General features: G+C 42.6%; 1 protein-coding gene across 7 annotated transcripts in view; it reads left to right on the plus strand.

Annotated features, from left to right (window-relative positions):
• gria4b (glutamate receptor, ionotropic, AMPA 4b) overlaps positions 1-16,144 on the plus strand; it is a 343,099-nt gene that overhangs the window by 208,894 nt on the left and 118,061 nt on the right. For all 7 annotated transcript variants that reach the window (XR_007937136.1, XM_051937659.1, XM_051937658.1 and 4 more), the window contains 2 exons: positions 6,606-6,659; positions 9,824-9,982. Coding sequence is in view for 6 of the 7 variants with exons in the window: in XM_051937659.1 (XP_051793619.1) it covers positions 6,606-6,659; positions 9,824-9,982 (213 nt within the window). In the remaining variant the exon portion in view is untranslated. The remainder of the gene's footprint in view (positions 1-6,605; positions 6,660-9,823; positions 9,983-16,144) is intronic.

Consider the following 16,144-nt stretch of genomic DNA (forward strand, 5'->3'; position numbering starts at 1 on the left):
ATGCACCACATCAGGACACACCAAAAAGTCAATCACAGCCACACCCTAAACCCAACAGGAAGTCGGCCATCTTGAATTTGCTGTACATTTGTCAAAATTAATAGCTCCTACTTAATGGATAAGTCTGAGAGAACTGAAATTTGGCCAGTACATGCACCAGACCTTTCTGATGAAAAGTTATCAAAAACTCAACCAGAAGCCAAAAGGTGTGGCCATGGCGGAGCCTCAAAAAACTGATCCTTCGCCATGAAACAGGAATTGGTGTCTAATTCTTCTCAACATGCTCCAATCTGCCTGAAACTTTACATGTATGACGACAGTCCTGTCCTGATGTCATCCACATAGGGATATTCATTGACAGTCATAGCGCCACCTTGTGGTTTCAGGAAATAGACATCTTTTACACTTTCATGCCCTATTGTTACCCGGTTGATCATATTCACTTCAAATGCAGTGACAACAGCCGGAACACATTGATGATGCATCCCAGTGAAAATGGTGACTTGTCATCAAAAGGCGTGTCTGTGGCGGCCAAACCAATTTCGATGTTTCGCCATGAAAATTTAACGATTCATATCTCAGCTGAACAACATCCTATCTGCCTCAGACTTCACATGCTGGATACCAGGTCCAGTCTGAACACATCCACACTCATTAATTTTGAAAAAGTCATAGCGCCACCTGTTGGTAATAGTAAGTTTAAGGTCTTATATTTTCAGGTACAATGGCCCCAAACTTGGTGATATCATGCTGGAAATTGGTCAGTCGAGTCTTCACCTCTTGACAATCACACACTGTGAAGGGTGTGACATTTCATGCAACGCTGTTGCCGTAGCAACCAAATATCGCCATGAAAAACAAAGCCCTTTCTGACAGGTTAGGAATACTCCAATGCTCACTAAAATTACCACACACATCACCATTGACCCAAGGAACAACACTGTATGCATCTCGGCACTGCACATGCTATAGCGCCCCCTACAGTATTTTTAACATACAGCCCCCCCAGCACGTTTCACCGACATCCATGTAATTTGGGTGGCTTATAGAGCACATCAGGACGCACAAAAAAGCCTCTTGGAGCCATGCCCTAAATCCAACAGGAAGTTGGCCATCTTGGATTGATTGTGAGATTTTTGATGATTTTTCTCTTTTTTGAGAGTTAATACCTCCTAGGGGATAATTCTAGGAGACCTGAAATTTTGTTAGTCCACACAGCAGGACTTGGTGATGAAAAGTTATCAAAAGTTCAACCAGAAGCCAAATGGTGTGGCCATGGCGACCATCACAGTTTTGATGCTTCGCCATGAAACAACAGCTGCTTTATAACTATCCTCTGAATGCACCGATCTGCCTCAAACTTTACATGTGTAATCACACTGCAATCCTGATCAATGCCATAGGCCAACATACCCTTTCAGTCATGGCGCCACCTGTTGGATGGACAGGAAATGCTTTATAAGTAGCCTGTACGTTTTCCAATCAGCCTTAAACTTTACATGACTGATCAGAGTCCAACCCTCATCACATCCACTGCTTGAAATACATTCTCAGTCGCAGCGCCACCTGGTGGATAGACAGGAAATGCTCTATAACTGCTCTGAACATGCTACAGTCTGGCTGAAATTTTACATGTATGATTGGACTCTGGTCCAGATGCGATTCAGAGGCCGACATACACTCTCAGTCACAGCACCACCTGGTGGACGTGCGTGGATTCACCGACCAGCGTGGATGCGAGGACCCGTCCATCGCTGCTTGCAGCTTTAATTATTATCATTATTTTATTTTTTATTTTTTCTCCCGTGAAGTAAATTGGCTTTTTGGCGGCCTTATCATACTCCAAAACGCGTGAAATTTGGCGTGCACATCAGGACTGGCGAAAAATTTGATATTTTATGGGAGTTGCACATGTGCGTGGCAAAATGGCTCTATCGTGCCACCTGCAAACTTGAAAAAGTAGTCATTACGCCAACTGCCACAATGTTTCATGTACAGCTACAATATTTGGTGGGCATATGCAGAACATCAGGACACACCAAAAAGTCAATTACAGCCACGCCCTAAACCCAACAGAAAGTCGGCCATCTTCAATTTGCTATAAATTTTTCAAACTTAATCGCTCCTCGGGAAATGAATTGCCTTTTTGGCGGCCTTATCATATTCCAAAACGCGTGAAATTTGGCGTGCACATCAGGACTGGCGAAAAATTTGATATTTTATGGGAGTTGCGCATGTGTGTGGCAAATTGGCTCTATAGCGCCACCTGCAAAATTGAAAAGTGGTCATTAGGCCAACTTCCACAATGTTTCATTTACAGCTACAATATTTGGTGGGCATATGCACCACATCGGGACACACCAAAAACTCAATCACAGCCACGCCCTAAACCCAACAGGAAGTCGGTCATCTTGAATTTGCTGTACATTTGTCAAAATTAATAGCTCCTAGTGGATAAGTCTGAGAGAACTGAAATTTGGCCAGTACATGCACCAGACCTTTCTGATGAAAAGTTATCAAAAACTCAACCAGAAGCCAAAAGGTGTGGCCATGGCGGAGCCTCAAAAAACTGATCCTTCGCCATGAAACAGGAAGTGGTGTCTAATTCTTCTCAACATTCTCCAATCTGCCTGAAACTTTATATGTATGATGACAGTCCTTTCCTGATGTCATCCACATAGGGATATTCATTGACAGTCATAGCGCCACCTTGTGGTTTCAGGAAATAGACATCTTTTACACTTTCATGCCCTATTGTTACCCGGTTGATCATATTCACTTCAAATGCAGTGACAACAGCCTGAACACATTGATGATGCATCCCAGTGAAAATGGTGACTTGTCATCAAAGGGCGTGTCTGTGGCGGCCAAACCAATTTCGATGTTTCGCCATGAAAATTTAACGATTCATATCTCAGCTGAACAACATCCTATCTGCCTCAGACTTCACATGCTGGATACCAGGTCCAGTCTGAACACATCCACACTCATAAATTTTGAAAATGTCATAGCGCCACCTGTTGGTAATAGTAAGTTTAAGGCCTTATATTTTCAGGTACAATGGCCCCAAACTTGGTGATATCATGCTGGAAATTGGTCAGTCGAGTCTTCACCTCTTGACAATCCCACACTGTCAAGGGTGTGACATTTCATGCAACGCTGTTGCCGTAGCAACCAAATATCGCCATGCAAAACAAAGTGCTGTTTGACAGGTTAGAAATACTCCAATGCTCACTAAAATTACCACACACATCACCATCGACCCAAGGAACGACACCGTATGCATCTCGGCACTGCACATGCTATAGCGCCCCCTACAGTATTTTTAACAAACAGCCCCCCCAGCACGTTTCACCTACATCCATGAAATTTGGGAGGCTTATAGAGCACATCAGGACGCACAAAATAGCCTCTTGGAGCCATGTCCTCAACCCAATAGGAAGTCGGCCATCTTGGATTAATTGTGAGATTTTTCATGATTTTTCTCATTTTTGAGAGTTAATACCTCCTCGGGGATAATTCCAGGAGACCTGAAATTTTGTCAGTCCACACAGCAGGACTTGGTGATGAAAAGTTATCAAAAGTTTAACCAGAAGCCAAATGGCGTGGCCATGGCGACCATCAGAGTTTTGATGCTTCGCCATGAAACAACAACTGCTGTATAACTCTCCTCTGCATGCTCCAATCTGCCTCAAACTTTCCATGTGTGATCACAATCCAATCCTGATCACATCTACAGGTCAACAGACACTCTCAGTTGCAGCGCCACCTGTTGGAGGGACAGTAAATGCTGTATAACTGGCCTCTACATGATCAAATCAGCCTGAAACTTTTCATGAGTGATCAGAGTCCAACCCTCATCACATCCACTGTTTGAAATACACTCTGAGTTACAGCGCCACCTGGTGGTGGATGGGCAGGAAATGCTGTATAACTAGTCTGAACATGCTCCAATCTGGCTGAAATTTTACGTGTGATTAAACTCTGGTCCAGATGTGATTCAGAGGCCGGCACACAGTCTCAGTCACAGTGCCACCTGGTGGACGTGCATGGATTCGCCGACCAGCGTGGATGCGAGGACCCGTCCATCGCTGCTTGCAGCTTTAATTGCTTAATGTATTTACACATTATATTATTATTATTATTTGCAAAATGAAACAAGGGCACATAAATGAGGCAAATAACATAAATTAAATTTTTACTCTCAATGCCCTGATTGAACACTGGACTGTACTTTAGCTTTTACAGTGGGGTGTGGGAGGTCATTCTTAATCTAATCATAAACACCAAGAGGGCCAACAGTTTTAAAGTGTGGAGGCCACAGGCACTAATGCACACTCATGACCAAACTGGCTGCCAAAGCAGCACAGAGAAGCTTGGATTACAACAGACATGGAACAAGTGTGACTTCTTTTTCTGCTAATAATGCCATAAATCTCCATATCTGTTAGCTGTTTGCTGCTGTATTCATGCTATGTTTATGTTCAAAATCGTGCATATTGCACCTTTAATAGAACAGTCTCCCCAAGAAATTCACCAAAGACATCTAGTTCATGTTGCTGCAGCTACATTTGAATATTACCCATAATTTCATCAGTGGCTTGTAAAATTAATCACCATCGTGTTGTCTCTTTTCCATAATAGATGGGGGCTTGACAAACTTTTATTGAAATAAAAATCTTGAGATTGCCACTTTAAAACTAGTAGCTCCAAATGGTGTCAAATTTAACCGAATGTCACCAAAGCATCCCAAACAGTGTAATTTCACATTTCGATGTTGTGTCTGAATAAGTGCCAAAATCAGATTTTCTTCAAAGTCACAATTGCAGTGTGTCAAGGTTGGATCTGTGACATCTCCAACATGTTGCAAGTCTGAACTGAACCTGGTCACTGTATCCTCCATTTCAAGAACTTATGACCTTTTGTAGGCTGACCTGAATATTTGCATGTATTGTGACTGCAGGAAGTTCTAAGTCTGTTGTGTAGGCCTTGAGGTTGTTGATTTCATCTCTAGGAGGGCAGAAAAATGATGCTCGTTGTCCTCTCTATGTAGACATTGCCTAAAAGTGACATATTGTGGGTGCTAGTTGATTGCAATGGAAAATGGAAGACTGGAAGTTCCCACACCTGCCTCAAGTTCCTGCTCTGGAAACTGAAGATGAAAGTTGGATTACACAAATCTTTTTATGTCTTCTAAAAAGCACTATATTTTCATATTCATAACTGTATTGCAGAAGTAGCATGTAAAAAAAGCACGGAGAAAGACTGTGTTTTAAGACAGTCTTTTAAAGAGATGCTCCCTTCACAGAGTGGTATAAAGCAGCACTGGCACAACAATAACCAGCCCAGCTTCTCAAATGTTCAGATTGCATCCATGCCACCTGCACGGACAATATTATAAATCCCCAGCAAACACTGAGCATACAGCATGTGAGCAAACAGGAATTAGACGAGAGTCCTAACTTCATCATTTGGTGTCTGCGCACTGAAGCAGCAGCATTCTTTATCTGATAGATGATGGAACTCATGAGAAAATGTAGCTGGTGAGTCACTGTTTGACATTGAGCCAAGCATCCGCCGGTCATGAATGACGGCTTCAGTAGCAAAAGAAATTTTAAAAGCCATCAGTGCTGCATCCTGTGAGAGAATAGACGACACTTGTCTGCTTTTATATCATTATTTTCTCAAAAACCACACAGACACGAAGAGAAGCCACAAGAATTTACTATATGGACTCATTACGTTGCTAGAAAGATATGATGCTGTTGAATTTTAGGACTTTAAAGACATAAAAATTGTAATCCAGACACATGATGTCAAACCTGTCAACCTGCATTTGCTTTGTATTGGCAGAACTGTACAACAAATTCTTCATTTTCTTCTTTAAAGATTCTTGCAAAATTTCACTTTTAGACTCCAAACCAAGCACCGTGATGAAGAATACAGTATCCTTGTTCCTAGTCCATTGTGACTTTCAGCTGACAAAATAGCTCCTTTAAAAGCTATTGAATGAACTGACCTTTATGATTAATACGCGAAAAGTAGCTTATTCTGTTGATTGGGCGCTAATCTCTCCTACAGCTCTCCAGATTGATATATTGGAAGCTCTTTTTGTACTTAATCTTGGATTTTACAGCTTGAAGTGCTCACCAACACCTAAGTTTCTCAAACCGATGCTCAGGTCTTGACAACACCGAAGCTGTTGGGGAATTGATACCAATCCAAGCTTTTCTCAGAGATCCAAAGGGTTTTTCTCATCTTAATTCACGTCCTTATTATGTGGATGGCCGGTGGGATTGCCCAGCAGATGTCACCCTTCAAAATTAGTTTTTATCACAGAGATGCAGCTCAGCAGCATTGTGTAAGACTGTCAAGAAGGACTGTCATGTCTGTGAAAGCGTGAAGTGTTTACCTCCTCAGCAAGATGCTGACATGACTGCCTGTTCACTTGTTTAGACGTTCGATCTTCTACGCATTAAACCCGATGGACCCGCTGTGTCAACTCGCATGCGCCCGCCTGTCATGTGCATCATTTAATTTAATTAATGCATGCTATGCTGTAATTCAGTAAGATTAACGCTGAGCTCTGCTCCGACTTCTCGCAGATTGTCAGTGTCGGGAAACATGTCAAAGGCTACCATTACATCATGGCCAACCTGGTGAGGAAAAGGATACTTCTTCTTCTTCTCCTCTTTGTGTCCTGCTTTGTTTGTCTCTTATCATATCAGTTTCACTCCATCTCAGCCTATTGTTGCCTCGTGTTGCTTTCCACCACCTCCCTGTGAGTTCAGTCCATTTGTTCAAACACTGTGTGGTATTGATCTGAACACTGTGTCCCTTAAAGGCCCGACTGTAGCAGCAGATGCTCCAACAGATGCTGACATCTGTTGGCATCCTGATATGGAAGCAAGAAAGGCCCAAATTACTCAAAATTTCGTGAACAATGAAGACTAAATGGTGATAATTAACTGAGAAAAACCTAATACTGAAAAACTGAAACATTTTACAGTCAATGTGGTTTAAAGGCCTGTCTTCTAAATTTCCCAAATGTAATTTTAACTGATGCAGACTTTCCTATTTGTTGTTTTTCAGGCCCATAATGTCAAATAGAGATAGGGTGCAAGTTTGCAGTTAGTCAGTCTGGAATCAAGTGAAAAACAGAATTAGAGATGTGTGCAAAATGTGCTAGTTGGCACCAGGCATACTTGTCAATTAAACTAGTTATTGTTTTATGTTTCATGTGCAACACTCCTGAACTGATGCACATTTAGCAGCTGCCCTGTTACCAAGCTAATGTCCAAATGTTGTAAACCAGCAAGATGGAAAGTTGCACAGATAACATCCTGTACAACCAGTAGAGATTGGCTGCTTCTTTTTTTTTTAAATCTAGAAAATGAAACATGGTTGTATGTCAGCATAAACTGACGTGTTACCTTTCAACTGGAGCAATACATATGAATGTTAATGTGCAAAGTTCATATGCAAGGTGCAACGTGTCAGAAAGTACACCGGCTTTTAACCAAATGCCTCTTAAATATTGTATAATATTTCCTCGAACAGTGCTTCTTTGTTTTGGACAAGCCAACTTATCTGTATTCAAATTTTTGTTCATCTAATGTAGAAATGAGTCATTAGGAGTATTCCTGAAAAGAAGGAAACCTGGTAAATTTTTAGCCTTCAGTTATGGCAAACTAAAATGGCCATTCTTTGCTTTCATATTCTTAGACCGCTAGGTTTAAAATAGCTTTAAAAAATACAATCCTAACTGCAACTGTAACAGAAATTTTTAAACACATTTTCAATAACTGTTAAAAATAATGACAGCAATTTAAAAAAGACCATTTAGCCCTGATCCTGGACTGTTGTAGGACGTAATAAGACCATCAGCTGGAGCTGTACAAAACTAACTAGACAAGCCTTCAGTAGATGGCAGAACCACGCCCATGCATGCAATATGCCAGAAATGTGCTAAGTGACCCCTGTGACCTTGACCTTGATCTGCTGCCCTCTAACTCCACAACTGAGCAGGGGACCTTAGACCGATCATCAGTGCCAAGTTTGATCATCCTGACTTCAGCACTTGCAGAGATATCTGAACGGACATACACACACACACACATACATACATACATACTTACCCAGCCAGCCAGATACCGAAGCGAATGCAGTAACCCCGCTGACGTACACGTCAGGCGTGGTTATTACAATACAAATGAATGACTAAGACTAATTTGTAGTCTTGCAGAAATGTTCCCGAGATGCAGATAGGGGTTGAAATCAATAAATCTCTGGTCCGCAGGTGAGTGCAAGTACATTTGTTGCATAAGATTATATTTATATGTAGGAATCTATATTAGAATTTGCTACATTGCTGTGTTTACTTCCATAAAACCGATTTTCTTTTTAGGTGGTCACCAACAAGACAGCTGTGGATTTGAACCTGCTGGTTAGCTGTGCAAAGACACACACGATAGATTAATTGGTTATTCTAAATTGGCTTTAGGTGTAAATTGTTTTTCTGCATTGGCCCTGTGATGAACCAGTAACTAGTCTGAGGTATATTCTGCCTCTTGCCCAGGTGGGATGAACTCCAGCACCCTGCAGTCTTCTACACGATGAAGCAAGTATAGCTAATGAATGAATAAATATGTTTGGGATAAGACTAATGCCTGGCAGTTTGAATATATCACCTCTGGCTGTGGGAAATTACAGTTTGATGGACAATTGCAATGTTTTATATCATTAGCTGCAGCGCTAATGTCCACATAATGAAAGAATGGGGGAAATTAAGCAGTGCATGTCAGCCTTTATCTCTTTTATTCATCCTTTTACCTCCATTTGTCACACGAGTTAAAACATCAGAGCCTTCAGATATTGTGTTTTGTATAAATTATCCAACAAGTCCTCAAATTCATACTACCACACAAGTCGTATGTAACGTGAACCGGAATACGACCCATGAGAGCGTATTTACGTTAGCGCCCCTACGGGGAAAAGGAACACATTACGGGATTTAATTCCCGAAACGGCTTTTTCCTCACTTTCGCAACACAGATTTAGGGTTAGGGTTAGGGTTAGGGATAGGTTTAGATAAAAGTTTGTTCATGGTGACGTTTCACCTGCGACACCGGAGTGTCGATATTTACTCACCCGCTCGAGGTTGCTTAACGTCAAAACGTAACACTCGGTCGTAATACGGGCGTGTACAGACGACCTATGTGGTCATTTTTTGTTTGAGGACAGCCTGAATTATCAGCAGCAGTATGCTTAGAAATCATTTGGAAAATTGCTTGGGTTACGTAAAGTCTCATCTCACGATGCATTTTATCACCTCCCTCCACTAACAGATTTGTCATAGTGGCTGTAGTCTCAGTCCAACGGTTCAGAAGGTGAACTTTGGGATTCGGCCCATCTCACCTGGATTTCTTTTTCACATACCAGCTGTGTGCTGATGTGCACAACTGTATAGACTGCAGTGGTGTGTGAGCTACACACCACTGTATTTTTTTCTCTGATAGACTTCCAGGAATGCGATATGTGGTACGCTGGTCCTGGATCAGGGCTAAAGAGTATTTTTCACTTGCTCTTATTCCCCAAGGTACAGTAAATAAATCACTACTACTGTAATTTGGTGGTAGCTGTTTGGTAGTTACGCTTTAATAATAATGTAATAAAACCATCATGACTGTGATCAATACCGGCTACACTTGTTAAGGAGTGTTTATGCTTTCATTGTCCTCCCATTGTCATAACCTTGTTCCTGTCTGTCGTTAGAGGACTCTTGACCAGCCATGACCACTTTATTTCCTTGTTGCCCCTCAAGGGTTTTAAGGACATCAACCTGGAACGCTTCATGCATGGCGGAGCCAACGTGACGGGCTTCCAACTGGTCGACTTCAGCAACCCCATGGTCATCAAGCTGATGCAGCGCTGGAACAAGTTGGATCAGAGGGAATACCCCGGATCAGACGCCCCCCCCAAGGTATGTCAGAATCCAGTGAAATTAGACCAGTGGTGCAACATGGCAATAATTTAAAACCACCAGACAGATCAAAAACATCTGAACTAGATTGCTATACAGAGACCGAAGATTATTTATTCTACAAAATTCTGAGTTGTAGAGTTGTTAGTCTATTAGTGAAATTGTTTTCTGATCACATTAGAGCAGGTCCAGCAGGTTGAAAACAAGCAAGCTAAGTTTGGTTAATTCTGGACTAGACTGTCGTACAAAGGCTTAAGACTCTTTAAACCACAATTTTTGATTTGTAAAACAGTTGTTTTTTGGGTTTTTTTTTTGCATCTGGACTACTTTAGACCAGATACAGATTAATAAACACACAACTCAGATGAGTCAAATCTGGACTTCATTGTCTCACAGATGCTAAAGACTCTATAAAATTCAATCCTAATGTGATTGTGTCACTAGGAGCAGAAGCCATTCTGAAAATTAAAACCAAATATATGAAGCGAAAGAGTTGTGCATTTAATTAGTTCCATCTTAATCCAAAGATAAATCTGTAGTAAATGGACTTGCTCTTATATAGCGCTTTTCTACTCATCAGAGTACTCAAAGCACTTTTACAACAATTGCTCCCATTCACACACTAATGTGCAGGTTGCTAATCAACCTGCAGCTTCAGTCAGTATACATTCATACACCAGTGGAACAGTCACTGGTAGGCAATTCGGGGTTCAGAATCTTGTCCAAGGCAACTTCGGCATACAGCACATGACTAGGCCAGAGTGGGAATCGAACCGCCAACTCTTCAATCATTGGACGACCCGCTCTACCACCTGAGCCACAGCCGCCCCAGAGGCCAACTCATTGATCCAACATGTAAGATTTCGAGGGAGTTTCAAATTGATTTTTGGACTGAAATGAAAGTAGCAGACACTTTGAGGGAGAGGAAACGTTTCTAAAAGTGGTGTTGTGTGTTTCAAGAGCAGTGTGCAGTAAGTTGCATGCTGCTCATAGGCAATGGACTGCAACATGCAAAACTGTGGTCCTTTAATAATCCCTCTGGGGCAGTTGAAATAGCAAAAAAATGAAGAAACAGCGAATATAATTAAAGATTTGGCATATATGATGAAAATCATATGAAGGAACAGCAATAAAACACACTGAGACAAACATGAAAACTGGGTTGAAATTGACATCTCTGGTAAAACACATTCATCCGAGGATCAGGCATCACCATCAACAGCCCGCTCCGCCTCGTCCACCGCTGTCACATGCAGCGATGTGACAGACTGACCCACTTTGAATTCTTTTCAACCACACAGATTGCAAATGGCACTGGGGCAAGAAGGCATCACGCCATAGTGGTTAGCAACCTCTTCCCTCCAGCCAAATCTGTGTGTCCAACAAAGATTTCTGTTTTAAAACCAGATGCAGTGGAGTAGAAGTGGTGTGAGTCAAGCAGATTGTGCAGCAGTGTGTGTGTGTGTGTGTGTGTGTGTGTGTGTGTGTGTGTGTGTGTGTGTGTGTGTGTGTGTGTGTGTGTGTGTGTGTGTGTGTGATGGATCGGGGTGGTCAAATTAAAAGTTTACACCACAGGGTGATGTCACATGACATGATGTGTTTGTGCGATCTCTTTGTATTTATGCCCACTCCATTTCTTGATAAATTGCTCTCTCTCCTGGAAATCCACTCTACCTAAATTGCTCTGCTCCCCACTGAGGTGTCCATAGTCTAAGTCGCAGTCGACCCTTCTTTCTTCTACTATTTTAACTCCACGGTGAGTTTGGCCTTCTTCTGGCCCATTTGCTCACTTTACCAAGAGAAATGTAGTGCCTAGTGTTTTAATGTTCCAGGAATCAGCAGGAAGTGAACCAATAAGAGTTTCCTTATCTTTGTATGGTGGCAAACTTTGACATGACACTCCAGGAGATATTAGACCTTATTTACACATGATGTTAACAAACAGGTCTCAGCATGGTGTAATCAAAATTTTCTGATACTGTTTCACCGCTGTCAAATGTACAAATATTTGGACAGTGGTACAATAGTCAGCATTTGGGCTCTGTACACCACCATAATGGGTTTGGATTGAAACAATCAAGATGTGCTTTAAGGGGCAACTTCCAGCTTTAATTTGAGGGTATTTACATCTAAATCGAGTGAATGGTGTAGGAATTACTATACATTTTATTTGTGCCTTCCATTTTTGGGAGGACCAAAAATAACTGGACAATTGGCTGCTCTGTTGTTCCATGACCAGGTGTGTGTTATTCTGTATTTTTTACATTTACATGGAACAGGTAAAAGGTCTAGAGTTCATGTCAAGTGTGGTATTTGGAATCTGGTGAAGTCAACTCTCATAATGAAGTCCAAAGAGCTGTCACGATCAATCCAGCAAGCCATCCTTAGCCTGAAAAATCAAAAGAAACCCATCAGTGGAGAGGGAAAAACATTAAGTGTGGCCAAATCTACTGTTTGGGACATTCTTCAAAAGAAAGAATGCGCCGGTGAGCTCTGCAATGCCAAAACCAGGAATGAAACCCAATGTCTGACAATGTCTATGGGTTCCAGACTTCAGGCTTTCATTGACTTCACAGAATTTGTAACCAAATATTGAAAGTGACAATTTCATTCATGATTATGTTAGTTTGTCCAATTTGGTCCCATGAAAAGGTGGAGGGAACATCTAAAATGTGTTGAAATTCCACCACTGTTGACTTGATTTGGATGTAAATACCCTCACATTAAAGATGAAAGGCAACACTAAAAGCACATCTTGACTGTTTTGTTTCAAATCTATTGTGATGTTGGACAGAGGTTAAATATGAGTACTAACCAATGTGCTATCAGCATCTGGACCTGTGTTACATGTTTGTGTGACCAGTGGTAGTTGCATATTTTCTCCAGTTTGATGTGAAAATGCAGAGAAGAAAACATCAAATTCTGTGTCCAGGATCATTACTGGTGGTTAGAGGTGGGTCTGCGGCTACTAACAAGTGAGATAACATCAGTTTTCACAGTGACAAAGCGCATCGGGTCCAGAGCACAAGCAGCACGCTGGATGTTTTCTGCAACATTCCTGTGGTTGTGCATTAGGAATTAATCCCAGACTGTTAGTGCAGGGTTCTACTACAACATCTGTAGGCATCTGAAGGGGAACATATGGCACCAATGACCTCCACTGTGGTACAATGGCATGTGGATGCTCCAAGGCACCCGGTCACAGCTTGGTAATTATGCATGGGATTTTGGGGCTACTGCAACACAACTGTCACTCTACACTGCGATACTTGCCAGATTTGGCCCGCTGTGACTTCTCCCTCATTCCTAAAAGGAAATTCAAGTTGAGGAGTTGCTATTTGAACATAGTTTAGGAGATTGAGAAGATATGGTGTTTGAAATATTTACCTACATTTCAGGCAGGGGTAGCTGTGTTGCAGGAGCACTTGGAGAGTATCACTGCACCGAGAGACAACTTTTGATAAAGATAGTGGCCAAATTTAAATCAGGCACAGGTTTTGATTCTTGTAGTCCCAGAACTTTTTGATTGCATCTCATATTGCAGCTTGCAACAAGCACAAAGTGATCAGTCTTGGGTGGAACAAATGAACGACGTCTGGATGGTGTGAGCGGCTCAACTTCAAGTTCTAATTTAATGTACCTCACCTCACCTCCAGTTCCCGTGGGGGTCGACGCCCATGTACATTTAAAAATTACAGTTATATGATCAAATTCAGCAAAATGTACTCACCCTCGCATGTTAAAGCTCTTACAAATAGTTGTACATGAGAGTAACAACATGTTTTTATGTAAAGTGCTAACAGTTCAGCAATCTAACCGCCTGCAAATAAAAACTCGTAGAGGCAGCTGGTCTTAGCTCTGATGGTCTGTAGCTTTTGATTTCCTATGGGAGAGAGTGAAAACAAACGCTGTACTTGATGTCTGGTGTTCTCAATAGACACCAAGTTCTCCATATTATTTCATGTGTTAATATGATTTACAAAGCCACATTTGCCATCCTCCTTAGTTGTTTGTGTTTTGTTCAGTCATGTTGTCAAAGCACACCAGTAAACCATCCCTAAGCAGCCTCTCAGTGGACATTCAGCATGTTTTAAAGTATAATGAAAGCCTAATCTCTGTTGCACCATCTTAAAAACCTCCATTGGAGTCTGACATCTAAGTGCTGATGAACAATATTCACGGCTTCAACAAGGACATCACTGATGTGGGTGAACAGTTTTGGACGTCCACAATTATCATCCTCCCTTGGTAGAAATCCTTTTTTTTTTTTTTTTACTTTGGTTAACATGTCCATATAGTGTCTTTATCAGCTTTCAAGACACACATCATGAGCAACTGACCATTTTATTCTGTGTAATGTGCATTTTACTGGATAAAATTATTGACAGATAAACATATACTGCCTCTATCTGTCGCAAACTAGGGAAGGCTGGACCAAAGCAGAGAGCCACACTACCAAGACCAGAGGGAATTTAGAATGATTTGTCGGGGATGAATAATGGCTGGGATGGGGAAACCAGAGTGCAGGAGCGGCTGGTGTAGTGGGGGGTTTTGGCCAGGAACGGGGGGTCCAGGCAGGGACAGGAGGGGTCCAGGCAGGGGAACAGAGGGTCCAGGCAGGGGAACAGAGGGTCCAGGCAGGGGGAAACCGGTGATGAGTTGCTGGGGAAAATGGACGAGGGTTCTGGGTGGCTGGATCCCGGGCAGCTGGGTCTGAGTGGAGGCAGGAGAAAACAATGTAAGAAAACAAAGGCAGGAGCTCAACAGAATATGCAGGAGGCTAGAGAGTGAACTGAACTGCGTGGTCTTTGTTCAACAATCTGGCAGGGATGAGCAGGTTCTTATTGTTGAGGTGAGTAATTAGTGTGACGTCCCTCAGCTGTCCGGGAGCCGTGGAGGTGGTTGATTGCCTGAGTGGAGTCAACTGGGAAGCTAGACTCCACTCAGGCACCGAGCTGTAGGGGGAGAGACAGGGCAGAGGAGCGGATGGGAGACAGGCAAGACAGACAGGGCAGAGGAGCGGATGGGAGACAGGCAAGACAGACAGGGCAGAGGAGCGGATGGGAGACAGGCAAGACAGACAGGGCAGAGGAGCGGATGGGAGACAGCAAGACAGACAGGGCAGAGGAGCAGATAGGAGACAGCAAGACAGACAGGCCAGAGGAACAGGAGAGGGGGAAAGGAGCATGAGAGGGAGAGAGATGGGGAAAAAGGTATTTGGGATGCCAGATGGGAAAGACAGGGGATGAGAAGGGAGCTCTGACACTATCTGGGAGCGCATCCAGCTGACATTTTTGCCCACTCACTACAGAGTAACTTTAAATCTTTGATACATTGTCAGCTACATTTCTAAACCAAGACAGCGTCCAACCTCAGATTTCAACCCCTGAAGACTTCTAGATTACCTATTTGTTCTGCAATTCAAATAGTTTTGGTGGATAGTTTATCTAATGCTGCCAAAGGGGAAATTAGAAAACTCATTCAAGGCAGCATTAGCAGTAAAGATAAAGATGTGAAAGAGCTGATAGCAGTGAAGCACCTGACTGTTGGTGAGTTTATCCCACACCTTGATTCTTTGCCTGTGTGTGCGATACTGTGGGCAGCTTGTCAGGGAGTGTCAAGGAATAACAGGGGGATAGAGGGCAGCGTAGAGAGCCATAATGTCACAGTGAGCAGTGGGCTAATGAATAGGATTCACCCCCGGCCAGAGGCAAAGTTAATGAACTCCTGCTAGCTGGGATAATTAATGCCAGACTGCTACCCGGCTGGACAAAACACTCGCCTTTTCTCTTTCTTTTCTGGCCGGCTCGCTCTCCATCTCACCTCCTTTTCGTCATTCACTCAATTAGTTGTATGCCACGCCGGAGGTGAGTTTTAGGGAAATGTATGGCTCATGAGGGAGAGAGTGATTTCTGTGGATCCAAATAATCAGATTCAACACAGAGTCTTCAGGTCAAAGATAGATTAGGGGAAATTGGGAGGCTCATCCTGTGGGGAATGTGCTCCTGTTCCCTCCCTCTCCTCCTTTCCATTTCCAGAAAATAATGAGCTGAATAAAACTGCCGCCTCCCTGTAACTGCTTGGTCCTGCAGAAACTCACCATGCTCTCTGAGGCAGCTGTGCGCAGATTGTTTTTAAAGAGATCTGACCAGCAAATATTGC

Source organism: Acanthochromis polyacanthus, chromosome 17 (genome assembly GCF_021347895.1).
Source record: "Acanthochromis polyacanthus isolate Apoly-LR-REF ecotype Palm Island chromosome 17, KAUST_Apoly_ChrSc, whole genome shotgun sequence".
Classification (NCBI taxonomy): domain Eukaryota; kingdom Metazoa; phylum Chordata; class Actinopteri; family Pomacentridae; genus Acanthochromis; species Acanthochromis polyacanthus.